General features: G+C 46.3%; 2 protein-coding genes across 2 annotated transcripts in view; both read right to left on the bottom strand.

Moving 5' to 3' along the window:
* Window positions 1-1,835: 1,835 nt before the first annotated feature.
* The window catches only part of LOC309340929 (uncharacterized protein), a 171,294-nt gene continuing 153,977 nt past the window's right edge, over window positions 1,836-19,152 (bottom strand). The window contains exon 7 of the transcript XR_014156140.1: window positions 1,836-2,062. The gene's annotated coding sequence lies outside the window, so the exon portion shown is untranslated. The remainder of the gene's footprint in view (window positions 2,063-19,152) is intronic.
* Window positions 2,592-17,185, bottom strand: LOC309340653 (uncharacterized protein; the record flags this gene model as incomplete). The annotated part of the gene is made up of 6 exons (XM_081859537.1): window positions 17,128-17,185; window positions 15,615-16,107; window positions 15,333-15,414; window positions 14,985-15,067; window positions 13,926-14,052; window positions 2,592-3,961 (listed from the first exon to the last, which is right to left on the bottom strand). The coding sequence occupies exons 2-6, from the start codon at window positions 16,014-16,016 to the stop codon at window positions 2,592-2,594; spliced, it is 2,064 nt and encodes a 687-aa protein (XP_081715663.1). The 5' UTR covers window positions 16,017-16,107; window positions 17,128-17,185.

Raw genomic sequence — 19,152 nt, 5'->3', positions numbered from 1 at the left:
CCATTCTCTTGGGACAAGGAGGCAGAGGTGGTGTTTCAGGGGTTGAAAGCCTGTCTCCAGAAGGCGCCGCTTTTACAGCATCCTAATTCCTCTCGTCCCTTCGTGGTGGAGACTGATGCCTCCAGTAAGGCTCTTGGCGCTATCTTGTCCCAGCAGCACGGTCCTGATGCGCTGCTGTTACTCTGCACCTACTATTCCTGCCAGCTTCTTCTGGCAGAGTGTAACTATAGCGTGTGGGAGCGGGAACTACTGGCCATCAAGGTGGCCTTTGAGGTCTGAGGCAATCATCTTGACGGGGCAAGACACCTGGTGGATGTGAGAACCGATCACCGGAACCTGGAGTACCTCCAGACTGGGTCGACCACTTGGCATTGGAGGAATTCGCTTACAACAACGTGGTGAACGCCTCCACCGAGCAGACCCTGCTCGGTGGCCACTTATGGTTACCATCTGCGTTTGTTCCCAGATGTGCTGCCTGCATCTGCTGACAGATTGGCTCCAGGAGCTCCAGTCTCAGGACCAACTATTGATGGAGCAACTGCACCATGCCAAGGATGCGTACAAGGCCCAGGCCGACCGCCGCCACCAAGTGGGACCGGAACTCCACATCGGCGAGCCATGGGGCTATATAAATTCTAATTGGACTCCCTTGGAATTGGGCAAGTGTATCCAGGCTGCAGTTAGCTTTTTGGTCCCTTAGGAACAACTGAGCAACTTCCCTAGAGTGGAAGACCAGAGCCTATAATAATAAAAATCCCATAGAAAGGCCAAGGCAAAGACATCTCTCTCAAGAAATGTCCAAACCCGTGCCACTACAAGGTGACATGGTCAATATGAAAGCCCTACAGGGATTCACCAGGGATTGTTGCTGCTGTGATATGATGGAGGTGTGAGACCAGACGAGAGCTAGCTTTGACACCTGGAAACACACAAAAAAGGCAGAAACAAAACAAACTGCATTTTTCACTCATTATTTGACCTTCCCGCTAAGTGTAAAGCATAGACCACTATTGAGAATGTTTCTCCCAAACTGCAAGTATGCCACAAGTAATTTAGTACAAAATGCAACATGTGTTATTTTTTATGTGATATCCTATGTCCAGCTATGTGCACTGCTACACTTGCAAATAGAATTAAGAGGCCTGACATGCAAGTCTCTTAAGATTTACACGAATGCATATACCGTAATTTTTGCCGTATAAGACGCACTTTTCCCCCTCCAAAAATGAAGGGGAAATGTGGGTACGTCCTATGGGGCGAATACAGGCTTTCGCTGAAGCCTGGAGAGCGAGAGGCTCTCGCTCTCCAGGCTTCAGGAAGCTCTGCGCAACCCTCCAGAGCCCGGCGCAAAGCCGCGCCGGGCTCCGGAGGATCGCGCTGAGCTGCCTGCCCTCCCGGGGTCCACGAAGCTCTACGCAACCCTCCGGAGCCTGGCGCCAAGCCGCGCCGGGCCGGCCAATCCACGCTGGCCTCCGGAGGGTCGGGGAGAGCTGCCTGCCCTCTGGGGGTCCGCACAGCTCTGCATGACCCTCCAGAGCCTGGCGCCAAGCCGCGCCAGCCTCCGGAGGGTCACACAGAGCTGCCTGCATTAGGAAGCCTCAGCGCGCCCGGGCTTCGCACAGCTGTCCGCAAACCTGGGGAGACCAGCACGGCTCCCTAGACTTGTGGATAGCAGGCTCTTCTGGGGGCTCGGGTCGGGGGAAGCTCGGGCTTCCCCCGGACCAGCCCCGTGCCTGGGGGGGAAATAATTTTTTTTCTTTATTCCCCCACCCCCAAAAAAACTAGGTGCGTCCTATAGGGCGGTGCGTCCTATGGGGCAAAAAATACGGTAAATGTACCAAGCAAACACATATATTTTATGGGGGGGCAAAGACCCCTAGGAATTTAAGAGTGGCTGTATTCCCTACACCCACAAGTCTCAGAATGATTAGAACATAAAAACACAACATAAAAACACAAAACATCACGTGTTAAAATAGCATTAGATGTCAATAAGAAAAAGGCCTCGTTAAAAAGGTGCGGATTTGCCTGGCTCCTAAAGCTGTATAATGGTTTTTCCGACCTTTGTATGGATTCTTTGGTGGGAAGTAAGATTGGCACTCTGACTGAAGCTCTTTCCAAATTCCATACACTGACAGGGTTTCTCCCCTATATGAATTCTCTGATGCTTAGTAAGATTGGAGCTGTTCCTGAAGCTCTTTCCACATTCCAGACACTGCTAAGGCTTCTCCCCTGTATAAATTCTTAGATGGGAAGTGAGAGAGGAGCTATCAGTGAAGCTCTTTCCACATTCCAGACACTGATAGGGTTTCTCCCCTGTATGAATTCTTTGATGGAAAGTGAGAGAGGAGCTATCAGTGAAGCTCTTTCCACATTCCACACACTGATAGGGTTTCTCCCCGTATGAATTCTTTGATGGGATGTGAGACTGTGGATGTGAGTGAAGCTCTTTCCACATTCCACACACTGATATGCTTTCTCCCCTGTATGAATTCTTTGATGGGAAGTGAGAGAGGAGCTATCAGTGAAGCTCTTTCCACATTCCACACACTGATAGGGTTTCTCTCCTGTATGAATTCCTTGATGGGAAGTTAGAGGAGATCTGACTGAAGCTCTTTCCACATTCCACACACTGATAGGGTTTCTCCCCTTTGAATTCTTTGATGAGAAGTGAGAGAGGAGCTCTGACTGAAGCTCTTTCCACATTCCACACACTGATAGGTTTTCTCCCCTGTATGAATTCTTTGATGGGAAGTGAGATGGGAGCTCCGACTAAAGCTCTTTCCACATTCCACACACTGATAGGGTTTCTCTCCTGTATGAATTCTTCGATGGGAAGTAAGAGTGGAGATCTGACTGAAGCTCTTTCCACATTCCACACACTGATAGGGTTTCTCCCCTTTATGAATTCTTTGATGAGACGTGAGAGAGGAGCTCTGACTGAAGCTCTTTCCACATTCTACACATGGATAGGGTTTCTCCCCTGTATGAATTCTTTGATGAGAAATGAGATCGGAGCTCTGACTGAAGCTCTTTCCACATTCTTCACACTGATAGGGTTTCTCCCCTGTATGAATTTTTTGATGGGAAGTGAGATGGGAGCTCCGACTGAAGCTCTTTCCACATTTCACACACTGATAGGGTTTCTCCCCTGTATGAATTCTTTGATGGGAAGTGAGAGTGGAGCTATCAGTGAAGCTCTTTCCACATTCCATACACAGATAGGGTTTCTCCCCTGTATGAATTCTTTGATGGGAAGTGAGATTCTGGGTGTGACTGAAGCTCTTTCCACATTCCACACACTGATAGGGTTTCTCCCCTGTATGAATTCTTTGATGGGAAGAGAGATTGGAGCTCTGACTGAAGCTCTTTCCACATTCCACACACTGATAGGGTTTCTCCCCTGTATGAATTATTTGATGGGAAGTGAGATGGGAGCTCTGACTGAAGCTCTTTCCACATTCCATGCACTGATAGGGTTTCTCCCCTGTATGAATTCTTTGATGGGAAGTGAGATTGGAGCTCTGACTGAAGCTCTTTCCACATTCCACACACTGAAAGGGTTTCTCCCCTATATGAATTATTTGATGAGAAATGAGATCGGAGCTCTTTCTGAAGCTCTTTCCACATTCCACACACTGATAGGGTTTCTCCCCTGTATGAATTCTTTGATGATAAGTGAGAGAGGAGCTATGACTGAAGCTCTTTCCACATTCCACACACTGATAGGGTTTCTCTCCTGTATGAATTCTTTGATGGGAAGTGAGAGAGGAGCTATGAGTGAAGCTCTTTTCACATCCCATGCACTGATAGAGTTTCTTTCCAATGAGATTTTGTTTATGGGAAGTGGAATTGGAGCTTTGACTGCAGCTTTCTCCACACTCGAAATTTTTGTGTGGCTTCTCCTCTCTGGGGATTTTTTCGTGGTCACCTTTGTTCTCGATTTCCAATTCATCACAATCTGCATTGGGGACAAAAAGGGATTAGAGCCTCATGAGCAAATGGAGAAGAACTGAAGGGAGTTGCGCGTGTGTTCATTACCTGTGTTGTTTGTTTAATATGAGATTCGGATGAGTTACCAATTACCTGGGTAAGGTAATTGAGAGAGCGGTTGCTGAACAGCTTGGTAGGTTTCTGGAGGAAACATCGGCATTAGATCCATTTCGGAACTGGGAAAATAACTTAAGGATAAGGTCAATACCAGAAGTTGAAGAAGGAAACCTAGCTGAGTTCCTGACCAAAGAATTTTCCAAGTTTTGGAATATAGAGGAAAAGGACTTCAAAATTGTGTCAGCTTTTAGACTTGGAAGATTTGCAAAGAAAGAAAAGCCCAGAGACTGCTTGATAACCTTGAGATCGAAGGAGGAAAGGGATAAGATATTGGGCCTACATTACGAAAAATCACTGGACATCTTGGACAGAAGAGTTGAAATTTATAAAGACATCCCGAAACAACTGCTGGACCTTAGATCCGCCTACCTTGAACTGGTCAGATTGTTAAGGAGCAATTCAATCATTTTTAGGTGGGAATTTCCCCAAGGACTATCCTTTACCTTCAGAGGGAAGGAGGTTAAAATTAAAACACTCGAAGATAGAGACAAATTTTTGATCACTTACGGAGAGGACCTTCAGAAAGGAATTGAAACACCTTTTGGGCCTAGAGCATCTGCTGTACCTGTGCCTGCCCCCTTGGAGCCTGAAGATCCAGAGAAAAAGATATCACCCCCAGAGAAATAACAGATTTATTCAGGATGTCTCTGCAACTTTTGAGCTGGAACATTAATGGATGCAATTCCCCGGAAAAAAGGAGGAAGATATTTCACATATTAAAAAAAGAACAATTGGACATTGTTTGTCTGCAAGAAACAAACGTGACCAGGCTCCATAAAAAAGTGTTAATAAATAAAAGACTAGGCCAAGAATTTATATCTTCGGATCGAGTAAAGAACTTTACTGCATGTAATGCTTTGAAAGAAAATGTTATGAAAATGATATATAGATGGTACATGACCCCAGTCAAACTCGCAAAAATATACCATTTGTCTGATAATAAATGTTGGAAATGCAAAGAAGATGAAGGAACATTCTTTCACCTCTGGTGGACTTGCCCTAAAGTGAAGGCCTTCTGGGAAATGATATATAATGAGCTGAAAAAGGTATTTAAGTATACCTTCCCTAAGAAACCAGAGGCCTTCCTTCTGGGTATTGTCGGTCAGAGGGTGGTAAAGAAGGACCGAACTTTTTTTCTGTATGCAACAACGGCAGCAAGGATACTCGTCGCTAAGCACTGGAAAACCCAAGATTTACCCACACTGGAAGAATGGCAGGCGCAATTGATAGACTATATGGAACTGGCCGAGATGACTGGCAGAATCCGAGACCTGGGAGAGGAGAGGGTGGAAGAAGACTGGAAGAAATTCAAGATTTATTTACAAAAACATTGTAATTTGGTTGAATGCTAAGAAGGATGCTAGATCATAAATAATTTGGCACCATTAAATTAGATTGAGTTATGAAGATAAGTTAGATTTAGGAAAGCATAAATTTTTGGATAACCATCAGATCATATTTAAATTTCTAGGATTTGAACATAGGGTATCTGAAACTAGAAAAGTAACATGGGAAAGATAGTTAACAACAATGGAAACAAGGCGATAAATTGCTGGAAAAAAATTTATTGTGATGAAGGTAGGAGCGGGAGGCGTGAGGGAGTCCAAAGAAGTTGTGAAACTATGTTGAGATATATGCTATATTGTTTATTTTTGTGTATTGTATTAAAAAAATGTTAATAAATATTTTGTTTAAAATAATAGATCCATTTCAGTCTGGTTTCCGTCCTGCTTTTGGGACAGAGACGGCTCTGGTTGCCCTAACAGATGATCTCCGTAGACAACTGGATCGAGGCGGGTCAGGACTGCTGATCCTTTTAGATTTGTCAGCAGCCTTTGACATGGTCGATCATGATCTTCTGGACCACCGCCTTGCAGACGTGGGGATACAGGGCATAGCCCGTAACTGGTTGTGCTCTTTTATCTCTGGTCGGGGACAGAGGGTGGCACTAGGGAGGGAAATGTCGTCGCGCCACTCCTTGGTGTGTGGAGTGCCGCAGGGCGCAATTCTCTCCCCAATGCTTTTAAACATCTTTATGCGCCCCCTTGCCCAGATTATCCGAAGCTTTGGGCTGGGCTGTCACCAATATGCTGATGACACTCAGCTCTATCTGCTGATGGATGGCCACACTGACTCGGCCCCGAACACACTGACCAGATGCTTGGAAGCTGTGGCTGGATGGTTTCGTGGGAGCCGATTGAAACTAAATCCTTCGAAGACAGAGGTCCTATGGCTAGGTCGGGATGGCATGGGGATGAGGGACCAACTCCCTTCTCTTGCGGGGGCCCAATTAGTGCCATTGCCTTCCGTTAAGAGTTTGGGTGTAATCCTTGATGCCTCCCTTTCCATGGAGGCGCAAGTTACAGCAACAGCCAAGGCGACATTTTTCCACCTTCGCCGCATCAAGCAATTGGTCCCTTACCTTTCCCGCCCCGACCTGGCCACAGTGATCCATGCGACGGTCATCTCCAGGCTTGACTACTGTAATTCGCTCTATGCGGGGCTGCCCTTGAAGCTGTCCCAGAAACTCCAGCGGGTGCAGAATGCTGCAGCGAGGCTCCTCACGGGGTCTCTACCATGGGAGCATATTCACCCAGTGCTTTTCAAGCTGCACTGGCTCCCGGTGGAGTACAGGGTCAGATTTAAGGTGCTGCTTTTGACCTTTAAAGCCCTTCACGGCCTAGGACCCTCATACCTACGGGACCGCCTCTCCTGGTATGCCCCACGGAGAGCCTCAAGGTCCATAAATAACAACACCCTAGTGGTCCCAGGCCCTAAAAAAGTTAGATTGGCTTCAACCAGAGCCAGGGCCTTTTCAACTCTGGCTCCGGCCTGGTGGAACGCTCTGCCTCATGAGACCAGGGCCCTGCAGGATCTGATTTCTTTCCACAGGGCCTGTAAGACAGAGTTGTTCCGCCTGGCCTTTGGCTTGGAGCCAATTTGATTCCCTCCCTCTCTCTCTCTTTTTCCCCCCTTTCTTTTCCTTCTCCTCCTGCAATGAGGCTACATCTTAATATTTTAATGTTCCATTATTTTAATGTATTTTATTTTTGTTTTTAAGTTGTAACCATTCACCTTGTTTTTATTATTGCTTGTAAGCCGCTCTGAGCCCGGCCTTGGCTGGGGAGGGCAGGGTATAAATAAAAAATTATTATTATTATTATTATTATGAGTTGTTGAATGTTGCTTTTTTTATATACAGTAGTGGTCAAAATTGTGAAAGACTTTTGGAAAAAAGTGTATGTCAGAGTTTTGATGGCTTATAACACCACTTCATTTGGAGTAATGTCATAAAATTATATATCAATGGAAAGGTAATTCGATCAAAAATGCAATCAAGAATGCAATCCAACGAAGTTTGTTCAATTACCCGTATTCTATCAAACGTTATAGCCAAATAACCAGAAAAAGGAAGCACAACTTGCTTTGGTTGACTTTTGTCAGTGTGTTATGTGATTGCTATCAAGTTGGTTGGTTTTTTGTGTTCTTTCATTTAGTGAGGGTGTAAGACATAATAAAATTATAGAAATGGCACAAGGAGTTGAGTGGTCCCCAGAAAGCGATGTAAGATTGTACTATTGTACTATTAAGTGAGCAAGGCTACAGTTATGAAGAAATTAGAAGAGAGATTGGGGAAAACTTAACCAAACTTGGCCTTTCTATATTTTTGAAGATGTATAAGGAGACTCAGTCACTACAAAAGTGACGATGGACGAGTGGAGAGACTGTGCCTACATGAGAGAAGAAAATCATCTAGGTGTATACAAGATGACATGGTGCAATGTAATGGGAAGTTGAGTGCAAGGACTGGTCTAAATTAGAATTCTAAGAAAAAGTCATTGTTATCTCTCAAGCAAAGGTTGAAAAGATGAAACCCATGTTAACTGGACAGTAGAACAATGGGACAGTGTTATTTGGAGGGATGAGACCCAAATCTCCTTGCTTGGTAGTGATGGCATGAAATACGCGAGGAGAAGAATCAGAGAAGATTTACATCCAATTGAACTTGAATTACACCGACCATGAAACACCCAGATAGTGTGATGATCTGGGGTTGTATCGCAGCAAAAGGTGTGGGCAGAATTTGCATCATTAATGGGAATATAAATGCGGAAAAATGTATAAACCAAATATGTGAGCCCAAAATGAAGTGTTCCGCAGGTGATCTTTTCCCAGATACCGAAGCATTTATATATTTTCAACTGGATTCAGCTCTATGTCGTGTTGCTGCTGTGTGCAAAAGGTGCATTCGAGATAATGATATTTCACTGTTGGAATGGCCTGGGAATAGCCCACACTTTAACCCAATCGGAAATCTATGGAGCCGACTAAAGAAACTTGTTAGTCAGAAGCAACCCAGCAATAAAGCCCAATTAACAGAGGCAATAATTCAGTCTTGGTTTCCCATTATTAGAGCTGCAGAACTAAAAACTTGGTTCACTTCGTGGGAAGGAGTTGTAAGGCCGTAATGAAAGCTAAAGGTTACCAATGGTCACCAAAGGTTTCACGTTTTTTCTTTATGACTGCTGTTCTAATAAATACTCCTTCATAAAAGTCATTGCATTACATTCGGGCTGGTTGATGGTCGCGCTGGTTGATGATCTCCGGCGAGCTAGGGACAAAGGTGAGAGTTGTTTCCTAGTTCTGCTGGATCTCTCAGCGGCCTTTGATACAATCGACCATAACATCCTTCTGGACCGTCTAGAGGGGCTGGGAGCTGGGGGCACTGTTATACAGTGGTTTCGCTCCTTCCTCCTGGGCCGTGTTCAGAAAGTGGTGGTGGGGGATGAGTGTTCGGACCCCTGGGCCCTCACTTGTGGGGTGCCTCAAGGTTCCGTCCTCTCCCCCATGCTTTTTAACATCTATATGAAGCCGCTGGGAGAGATCATCAGGGGGTTTGGACTGGGTGTCCATCAATATGCAATGATACCCAGCTCTACCTCTCTTTCAAATCAGAACCAGTGAAGGCGGTGAAGGTCCTGTGTGAGTGCCTGGAGGCGGTTGGAGGATGGATGGCGGCTAATGGATTGAGGTTGAATCCTGACAAGACAGAAGTACTGTTTTTGGGGGACAGGGGGCGGGCTGGTGTGGAGGACTCCCTGGTCCTGAATAGGGTAACTGTGCCCCTGAAGGACCAGGTGCGCAGCCTGGGAGTCATTTTGGACTCACAGCTGTCCATGGAGGCGCAGGTCAATTCTGTATCCAGGGCAGCTGTCTACCAACTCCACCTGGTACGCAGGTACGCAGGTACCTGCCTGCGGACTGTCTCGCCAGAGTGGTGCATGCTCTGGTTATCTCCCGCTTGGACAATGCGCTCTACGTGGGGCTACCTTTGAAGGTGACTCGGAAACTGCAATTAATCCAGAATGCGGCAGCTGGACTGGTGACTGGGGGCGGCCGCCGAGACCACATAACACCGGTCTTGAAAGACCTACATTGGCTCCCAGTACGTTTCCGAGCACAATTCAAAGTGCTGGTGTTGACCTTTAAAGCCCTAAACGGCCTCGGCCCAGTATACCTGAAGGAGCGTCTCCACCCCCATCGTTCTGCCCGGACGCTGAGGTCCAGCGCCGAGGGCCTTCTGGCGGTTCCTTCATTGCAAGAAGCAAAGCTACAGGGAACCAGGCAGAGGGCCTTCTCGGTCGTGGCGCCTGCCCTGTGGAACGCCCTCCCATTAGATGTCAAAGCGATAAATAACTACCTGACATTCAGAAGACATCTTAAGGCAGCCCTGTTCAGGAAAGTTTTTAATCTGTGATATTTTAGTGTATTTTTGGTTTTTATGGAAGCCGCCCAGAGTGGCTGGGGAAACCCAGCCAGATGGGCGGGGTACAAATAATATATTATTATTATTATTATTATTATTATTATTATTATTATTATTCATTAAATTATATTTCCATTGCTATATAATTTTATGGGATTACTCCACACAAAAGTGGTGTTATGAGCCACCAAACCTCAGAAATACACCTTTCAAAATAGGTTTCCACAATTTTGGCCACTAGTATAAGTTGTTCATTTTAAAGTTAAAGTTCTTTATATATGGGATCAGATTATTATTATTTATGTTTCATGTTTATATGTGTGTTGGAAGCTGCCCAGAGTGGCTGGGGCAACCCAGCCAGATGGGCAGGGTATAAATATTAATTATTATTATTACTACAGTGGTACCTTGATTTAAGAACAGTCCTCTTCCGGAAAGTTTGTAAACCGAGGTACCACTGTATCATCATCATCATCATCATCACCACCACCACTGCTACTTCTACCTGAAATTCAATAAGTCTAGCTCTTCTCTGGGATGAATTTTGTTTGGCCCAGTCATGGCATCCCCTCCATCTCCAATGTCAGTCGTCTCTTTGGTCAACCCAAGACTGACAGCAGCAAGGGACTTCTGGGTTGGCGCCTCCGGAAATGGCGGAGCTCCTCCGATCAGGAGGAACTTGCTCCGTGAAAAGCAGGGTCTGACCGCCACGGCGAAGGCGGAGACCCATTGGAATCACAGGCGGGAGGAAAAAAGTCAGCGCTCTCCGCTAATGGCTGTGCGGCTTCACTCCACGAGAATAGCAGATGACTTTCAGCACCGCGCCGCTCACTCCGTCCCGTTCCGAAGCCTTTAAAAAGGCTTTTTTGCAGTTCGGGGGGGGCGTAAATGGTGCCCGCTGAGTCCCACGCTCACAGGCTTCACCCGCCTGTGATTTTTAAGGGTCCCCGCTTTGCCGCAGCGGCTATACCTGAACTCGTGAAGCTGGTCCCTCTGGAGCTCAGAGGGAATCCGCCATTACGCGTTGGCGCTAACCCGGAAGTACATTATTTCACCTTTGGTAGACGTGCCCAAGGATTAAGGCTTTCTGGGAAATGATTTATAATGAAATGAAAAAGGTGTTTAAGTACACTTTCCTGAAGAAACCAGAGGCCTTTCTCCTGGGCATGGTCGGCCAATTGGTGTCAAAGAAGGATAGAATTTTTTTTATGTATGCGACAACAGCAGCAAGAATACTCATCGCAAAATATTGGAAGACACAAGATCTACCCACTCTGGAAGAATGGCAGATGAAGATGATCGATTATATGGGACTGGCAGAAATGACCGGCAGAATCCGAGACCAGGGAAAGAGGCGGCAGAAGAAGATTGGAAGAAGTTTAAAGACTATTTGCAGAAATATTGTAAAATTGAGGAATGCTAGAATGATATTGGATAGAAATTAAGCGGTTTTCAGCTGTAATGTATAAGAGATATGGAAAATAAGGTTTTGAAATAATTAAAAGAATTAGTGGTGAGGATTTGCTAAACAAACAAATTGAATTGGAATATAAGACAGGGAGGTATGAGGAAGTCTGGAAGATAAGTCAAAAGAAAACAAGTAAATGGAAACTATGTGTTTTTAATTTGTTTTTATTTTTGTATTTTTGTACTTTGTATTTTTGTATTTTTTTCTTTTTGTTTCACAATGTATTATTTTTGAAAACTTTAATAAAAATCTTATTAAAAAAAAAGAAATCACAGGCGGGAGAAGCCTGTGAACTTGGGATTCGGCTGGCACCCTTTGCGCCTCCCCTACTCATGGGGAAACCCTATTTTGGGGATCCGGAGCAAGGTGGGGTGAGTGGCGCGGTGCTTTGAATCGACCGCTTCTTTCACGGAGTGAAGCCGCATTACTGCTGCCGGAGAGCGCTGACTTTTTCCTGTGGACAATTGGATTTTAAACAACTACCCGTGAGTAAAACGGAAAATTGGATCTTGAAATACTTTAATTTGGCACCAAAGCGGGAAGGTTCTAAACAGGAAGTCCGCCTTCCGCTTTTGTAAATAGACTGAAGCAAAGACACCACAAGCTAAAGTCTTTGAAAGCTTTCGACAAAGGATTAAATCTCCATTGGACAAAACCACATAACCCCCCTTGGAAGCAGGAGAAGAGGGGGGAAGTCTTGGATTTAGTGTGCCTGCAGGGGAGAGTGAAAATTAAATTGCCCCTGCTCTGAACCAGGAAAAGGGTTGCCAGATGACGTTCAGGGAATGCTCAATGACAGAACGGATTTGACAGCTAGCTAATAAGAAAGATACTCTTTCCATTGTCCTCCTTTGCGTTTAAAAAAAAGGAGGAAAAAGTAACCGAAAATTGAAGCTATTGTTATTTGCTTGAGTCGTGTTTAAAAGAATTGTTATAAGTGGAAAGTGTTTCCCTCTAGAGGGAGCATGTGAAACTGTTGCAGGAGTGTAACAGAGAGAACTCCAGCTGCAAGATAAAGATTCTGAGAACCAGAGATTGACCTTGGACTTTTCAAAATGTTGACAGGAGAAGCTATTGTGACTGTATTACACAAGATAAATTATACGCTGGAACAGCTCCATAAAAAGACAGAGGACACAATATTTAAAATTAACAACTTGGAACAGAAAGTGACTAATTTGAGTCAAAAAGTGAGTACCAATACAGAAACAATTCAGGAGTTGGCACAGGAACACACCTTGGCAGGACAAATGGTGGAGGAAAAGGAGAAAGCTGTTGTTGTGAAACTTAAAAGCTGTACAAGCGGGACCCTTAACTTCTCAGAAGTAAGTTGAGGACTACAAATCGAGGTCATTCATGATTGAGCCTAGCAAAAGTCAATTTTTGAGGTTTGGATCCCGGCTTGGATTGAAGAAGGAAAGTTGGAAAGATCCCTCTATCCAGGGATTGATTGACTTTTGGGACATGGGCTTGGGTTTGAAAGTGCCTGAAGTTTTGGGGGCATCTAGAATTGGAGGAATCCTGAAATACATCCTGAAATTCTTTATGGACTTTACTTTGAACTATGGAAATTTGGCTGAACTCTTCAGAAGGAATAAAAGCATTGCTAGGTTGGAGTTTTCTCGAGATTTGCTCCTGAGTATCAAACAATATGAAGAAGATCTGCAGAAGGAACTTGGAAAAGATTTAAGAGCCTCGGACATAAGATCTCCAGGTTGATGGACTATATGGAACTGACGGAAAGGACTGGCAGAATCCGAAGCCAGGGAGAGGAGATAGTGGAAGATTACTGGATAATTTAAAGTGCTTATTTAGAAATATTGTTAAAGTAATGACTGTTAGAAAAAGGATGGAATGACATTTTATGGATTTAGCAGAAATGATATAAGGAGTTAAATACATATAAGTAATTTTCCCTTAATGGGAAAAAAGGTTAAAGAATATGTTATTTATAAGATGACAGAAAATAGAGAAAGATGGAAAGGATTTGCTGAAACAAATACTAGAAATGGGATACAAAAAGGGAAGTGTGAGGAAGTCGAGGAAACAAGGGAATGAAGGATAGAATATGGAAAAGGAGGGATGTTTTTAAATTGTTTTTCTTTTACTTCATTTATGTGTTTAGTTTAATGTGTTTAGGTTGGGTTTGTATTGTTCATATACTGTACTGTATTGTTTTTGTGCTTTTTTCCCTTTCTTTTTTGTATTTCTTTCTTTTTCTTTTTCTTTTTTGTAAACTCTAAAAGTAATAAATATTATTTAAAAAAAAAAAAAAAAAAGATTGACAGCAGCAAAAACAAAAGCAGAAAACCTGAAGCTACTTATCTTTCCTAACAATTCTGAAGCTAACATTTAAGATGGCCTGGGCAGTTGAGACCAGCCCAATCGTGATAGAAAAAGGAATAATTTGAGGAAGATTGTTCAAAGAAAAAACTGTAAGTTACTCTTTATTGTGGGGGTGTTAGGTTCCCAGGTGTTGTAGGGGCCACGGTTGAGCTCTGTGAAAATATATGAGGTTGGTCACATAGAGGTATTTTTTGAATTTCCAGGCAGATATGACGATCCCACAGGGAGCCTTACCAAGAGAGGCCACGATCCCACGATTCTCCTCCATGACGTCCTTATGCAGAGCTCTCTGGTCAGGATCCAGCAACGCCCACTCCTTGTCCGTGAAACGAACAGCGACATCTTCAAAGCACACTGGACCCTAAAAGAAAAAGGGAAATGTCCTCCTCTGAGACAGCAGAAATATGATCTACTCCACAATGCTCTGTTATTTCCTTCCTGTAAATTGCGGTGTTGTTTCAATAGGATTGCTCTGCTGCACATTTTATTTATGGATGCTTATTTTATTCTAAGTTTAAATTATGAGTATTCGTTTTTGTGCAAATAGGTTGTACTCCACCTTGTGTTATTCAAGTCATTCTGCCTAGGCAAGCATTCCAGTTTCCCCAATGGAAGGATCCACTTTCTCCTCTCCTCCTGGGCTGTTCCCTCCCAATGCCCTAGAGCCAAATTCAAGGGATTCATGGGGGAGGAATGGGGGGCAGGCGCCATCTTGCAGCCGATGGGGCTGGTTCGGTGAATCCAGGCCGCTATTTGTTCTCATTTGTCCACTGCTTAGAAATCAATTTTTGCATTCAGTGATCAATCTAGAAATAAAATAAGCCTCTTTTGAATGGCCATCTGCCTCTTTTGGTCTTGGATGATCTAGCAGAGATTCCTGCATTGCAGGGGGTCTCCTGGCTCTGAGAGACAAGCAGGGAGGGTGGCTTCTGGCAAAAGGAGAGGGAGCCACCGGTGGCTCCTCCTTCTCCTGACTCACCTCAGCCTCTCGACTTTCCTCTCCCACTCACCACCTTCCTCTTCTGCCTCTGATTCTGCACTGCATTCTTCCACAGAGTCTCCCAGCTCACTAAGCCCTGTTTCCCCTTCAGCTTCTGACACCTCCTCTTCCCAGGCTTCTCCCTCTTCTCCGTCTTCCCGCTCATCCTTCCTCCACCTCCACTCCTTCGGCTCTGAGCCATCTTCCATTCCTGGTTCCCCGGCTGCTTCCTCCCACCATTCCTCTGTGCCCAACCAGTCCATGACATTGCTCCATCCCTCAGCCTCTGTCCCCACAAGGCAGCTTCCCCTGACCTGATCTGGTTCCACAGCCGCTGCTTCCCTTCTGCCCCCATGAAAAGGCGAATCGGGAGGTCTTGCCAGCATCCTTCTGCCACCTGCAAGAGAAATAAGGTAAGCAGGATGCCAGGAGTGCCTGCTTCTCTCACAGGTGAAACAGGGCATCTCTAACTACAGATGGGCCTTTGAGAAATCCTTACCTGCTGAGAGCATTTAGACATTTGTGCCCATTTCATATGTTTGTTGTGCAGAAATACATCTCCCCTCCTCTGGACCCTTGTTCCCAACTGTCTCCCCCAAAACAAGATGAGTTGGGTAACCAACAGAATTAGACCAAATGGAGAAAACCACCTTCCTCCTTACCCAGTGGCCTCTCTCTGGTGTCCAACGGAGGCCTCTCTGCCTCACAGTAATCCAGGTCCATTTCTGCAAAGAGATCCTTTCCCTGGAAAAGAAACAAGAATTCAAAACAGAGAATGAATGGTGAGAAATGTTAGAAGGAGAATGACAAAGACTTAAAGGGTGTGAGATCTCATCCCATGGATGTCTTCCAAGAAAAAGGATGGGCCATCAGTAGAGCATTGTGGGATGTTCTCCATCCTGCTTGGAGCCCCTTGGAAGTATCCAGAGGAAAGTCTCTCTCACCTGCTTTCTCTCCTCTGCCTGACTCAGGAGGAAACCTTCGGCCAGGGCCACCGCCTGGGAACTGGTCTCCGCTCCGCATTCCCTCACCCAGCTCTCCATCTCCAGTGGAAGGACAGCCAGGAACTGCTCCAAGATCACCAGGTCCAGCATCTCAGCTTTCGTGTGCCTTTCTGGCTTCAGCCACTGATGGTCAAGGTGGTAGAGTCGGCTGCAAACCTCTCGGGGTCCTTTGGCCTCCTGGCAGCAGAACTGCCTCACCTGCTGGCTCTGCACCTCTGAGCGGAGGGTGTCCACCTCACCATGGATCTTCTGCACAGGGTTTCCCCAGAATCCCCCACTGCTCCCAGTTTGGCTGGCATGGCCTCTTCCTGTTCCAGGGCCAGCTGAGTCTCGCTCCCCCATCTGTGCTCTCAGGAAGCCTCTGAGAGATCGGAAGGAACCCTTTGGTCTTCTGCCAAGTTCTGTCCGTCTAAATGAGAAGCTCTAGCAAATCCTACAAAGCAAATACATTGTTCTGTTACAGAATTTGTAGGACGGGGGGGGGGGGGGTGGTTCCCCGAGTCTTGCTGGGAACCAGGGTTGGACTGCACCGGATCCCAGACCATGAGTTATCTTTTTGAAAAGAAAGAGGAAGAGGAGAAGAAGCAAGTCTCTAGCCTTCTAGCAATGCAAAATGTGGAGGCAACTGAAGGGATTTCTGTCAGATTAATCAACCTGGTTTCTCCATCCTTCCAGTCAATGCATGAAGTCAGAACCGACTGACAAGGGAGTCATTTGTATCTTGTGATAAATGGATGCTTTTCTCTAGTGGGGGTCCTGACTGGGGGTCCTCAGGAGTTGCTCCCCCCACCCCCACCCCCACCCCACCCCCACTCCCTGTTTCTGTCTCCTTTTCTGCAATCTCTGCCGCTGTCCAGACAGATTTGTGGGGTGAGGTCTCTTTTTCTTTGCCCTGAGGGCCAGGAATGTATCTGGCCAACCCCCAGAGGGCCAAGTGGGCGGGGCCAAAGACATCTCCCTTTATTTTTTGTTGTTGTTCTGTTATATAGCTTAACACAAACTGGTCCGCAATGCAGCAGCGAGACTATGGGCTGGGATCCCTCTCTTTATTCCTGGCCTTTCTCTCCCACCTTAACTTCCTCCCTCCCTGTGGGGTGGTTTTTTTTTGGGGGGGGGGGGCTAGTCCACTTCCTCGTTCAGCTTTGGAAAACCATTTGCACATGTTTCCTCTGTTGTGCAATGAGGCTGAGCGATGTCACACAGAGTCAAAGTCCCAGGGACTCCTTTGTTTAAAGAAGGGAGATTTCGGGGGAGTCAGGGATCCTCTGATCTGCAGGAAGGAGAGCGTGGCAGCCCTGGCCCCTCCCTGGCAGGACCCTCTCCTCCTCCCTGACTTGGGGTCCCCCCCCCCCTGCAGGAGCAGATCAGCCCCCCCAGGCCCCCTCCCCTGCTGCAGCCCTGGGACCCCCCCTCTCCCCATTGCACCCTCTAGGGGGAGAGAGAGGAGACTCACCAGATCCCAGGAGGGGACAGCGAGGCAGCCCTTGCAGGAGAGACCCCAAAGCAGGAAAGGACTGCGGGGGGAGGGGCCTTGGCTCGGGAGGACCTGGCCCCCCTTGCTTCCTGGCCTCTCTAGGAAGGCAGCTCACTTCCCTTTAACCCTTGCAAAGCCGAGTCCTCCCTCGCTCAGCCCTCATATTCTTATTATTTCTTATGGATTTAGGGGGGCAGCTGCCCCCCCCGGCTACACCAATGCCCAGATATCCTTTTGGAGCGCGAGGCTCTTGGCTGGACTCTGAGCATCTCCCTCCCTTGGCCAGAAACCAGAGGAAGAGCCTGCAGGGAAAAGGGCTTTGCAGGAGGCAAGGAAGCTCCTCCTGGAATTCAGGAGTGGAGAGAGAGGAGGGGATCCCAGGGTCATCTAGTCCAACCCCCAGCAATGCAGGAATCTCAGCTCAAGCATCCAGGGCAGATGGCCCTCCGATCTCTGCTGAGAAACCTCCCAGGAAGGAGAGTCCCCCACCTCCCAAGGGAGACCTTTCACCTGCCCAGCTGCTCTTAGGTGTCCCTCCAGGCAGCGGGTCCTGAGTTCGAGCCCTGCTGGAACAATCGCACTGGCTGCCAAGGAGGAACCAAGTGATGTTCAAAATAAATAAATCCTATTCTCATCATAAATGAGTAATACCTTCTTATGCATGCTTTTTATACTAATATACAAAAGTATGCCATTTCCCTTTCCAGAAATGGATGGTTGTTGCTATTATGTTTAGGGAAGATTTTAATATTTGTTGGACTATTGTATTTTAATATTTTGTTGGAAGCCGCCCAGAGTGACTGGGGAAACCCAACCAGATGGGCAGAGTATAAATGTATTATTATTATTATTATTATTATTATTATTATTATTTATTAATAATAATAATAATAATAATAATAATAATAATAAATTTTATTTATATCCCGCCCTCCCCAGCCGAAGCCGGGCTCAGGGCGGCTAACAACAATCAACAATCAAACAATCAGATATTCACACATTCTAAAAATATTACATTATAAAAATCAATTAAAATCAAATTAATGGCAACTAATTAAGCAAGATTCTAAGCAGGTTGCCAGAGGAGGGAGTCAGGCTGCGCCCTGACCAAAGGCCTGGTGGAACAGCTCTGTCTTGCAGGCCCTGCGGAAAGATGTCAGGTCCCGCAGGGCCCTAGTCTCTTGTGAGAGAGCGTTCCACCAGATTGGAGCCGCAGCCGAGAAAGCCCTGGCTCTAGTTGAGGCCAGCCTAACCTCTCTGAGGCCTGGGACCTTGAGGATGTTATTATTTGCAGACCGTAGGTTTCTCTGTGGGGCATACCAGGAGAGGCGGTCCCGTAGGTAAATTGATCAGGTGACTTTTCTCCTTTCGAAAGAGGGAGGTGGAATCTCCACGGTTGCTAATAGCATAACGTTGAAAGTGCAGGAAAATGTGGGGAGCCCTAGAGCACCTGCTTGGCATGCAGAATGTCCCAGGGTCAACCCCTGACATCTCCTGCAAGGGCTGGACGAAATCCCTGCCTGAAACTCTGGGGAGCTGCTGCCAGTCAGTGCAGGCCAGGGGTCCTCATCCAGCCTGCCAGGGTCCTGAATCTGGCCTGCACGGCCATTTCAGAACCCCCCAAGTGTCCGAGGCTGAAAGCATCTCGCCAGCCGCTCAGCCATTCCTCGCGCAGCACTGAGGTAAACACTACCAGCGTGGTGGCAGCCCTACCAATTAAAGGCCAGGGGGTTTCACCCGGAGACGGGGAGGTGCTGTCTTTTGGCTTGAAGAGCGAAGTTCAGGTTGGCGGAGGAACGCAGACTTGGGTCAATTTGGTTTCGTTACTTAGAGGATTACTTTAAAGGTGGGAGAAGGAATTTAATCTTATTTTTGTGAGTGGCACAGGGGTCTTAAATCTCCTGTGGTTTACATGCTCTGAGAGATGGGATCTATTTTCTTATTTTCATTTTAAAAGGGTGGAGTGGAACCGGAGATTGACCATCTTGTTAGCCTGGGGCATTG

This window comes from Podarcis erhardii (assembly GCF_964252035.2).
Source record: "Podarcis erhardii genome assembly, chromosome: 4".
In the NCBI taxonomy this organism is placed as follows: Eukaryota; Metazoa; Chordata; class Lepidosauria; order Squamata; family Lacertidae; genus Podarcis; species Podarcis erhardii.
The sequence above is the reverse complement of the archived record's forward strand: the minus strand, read 5'-3'. Positions and strand labels throughout refer to the sequence as shown.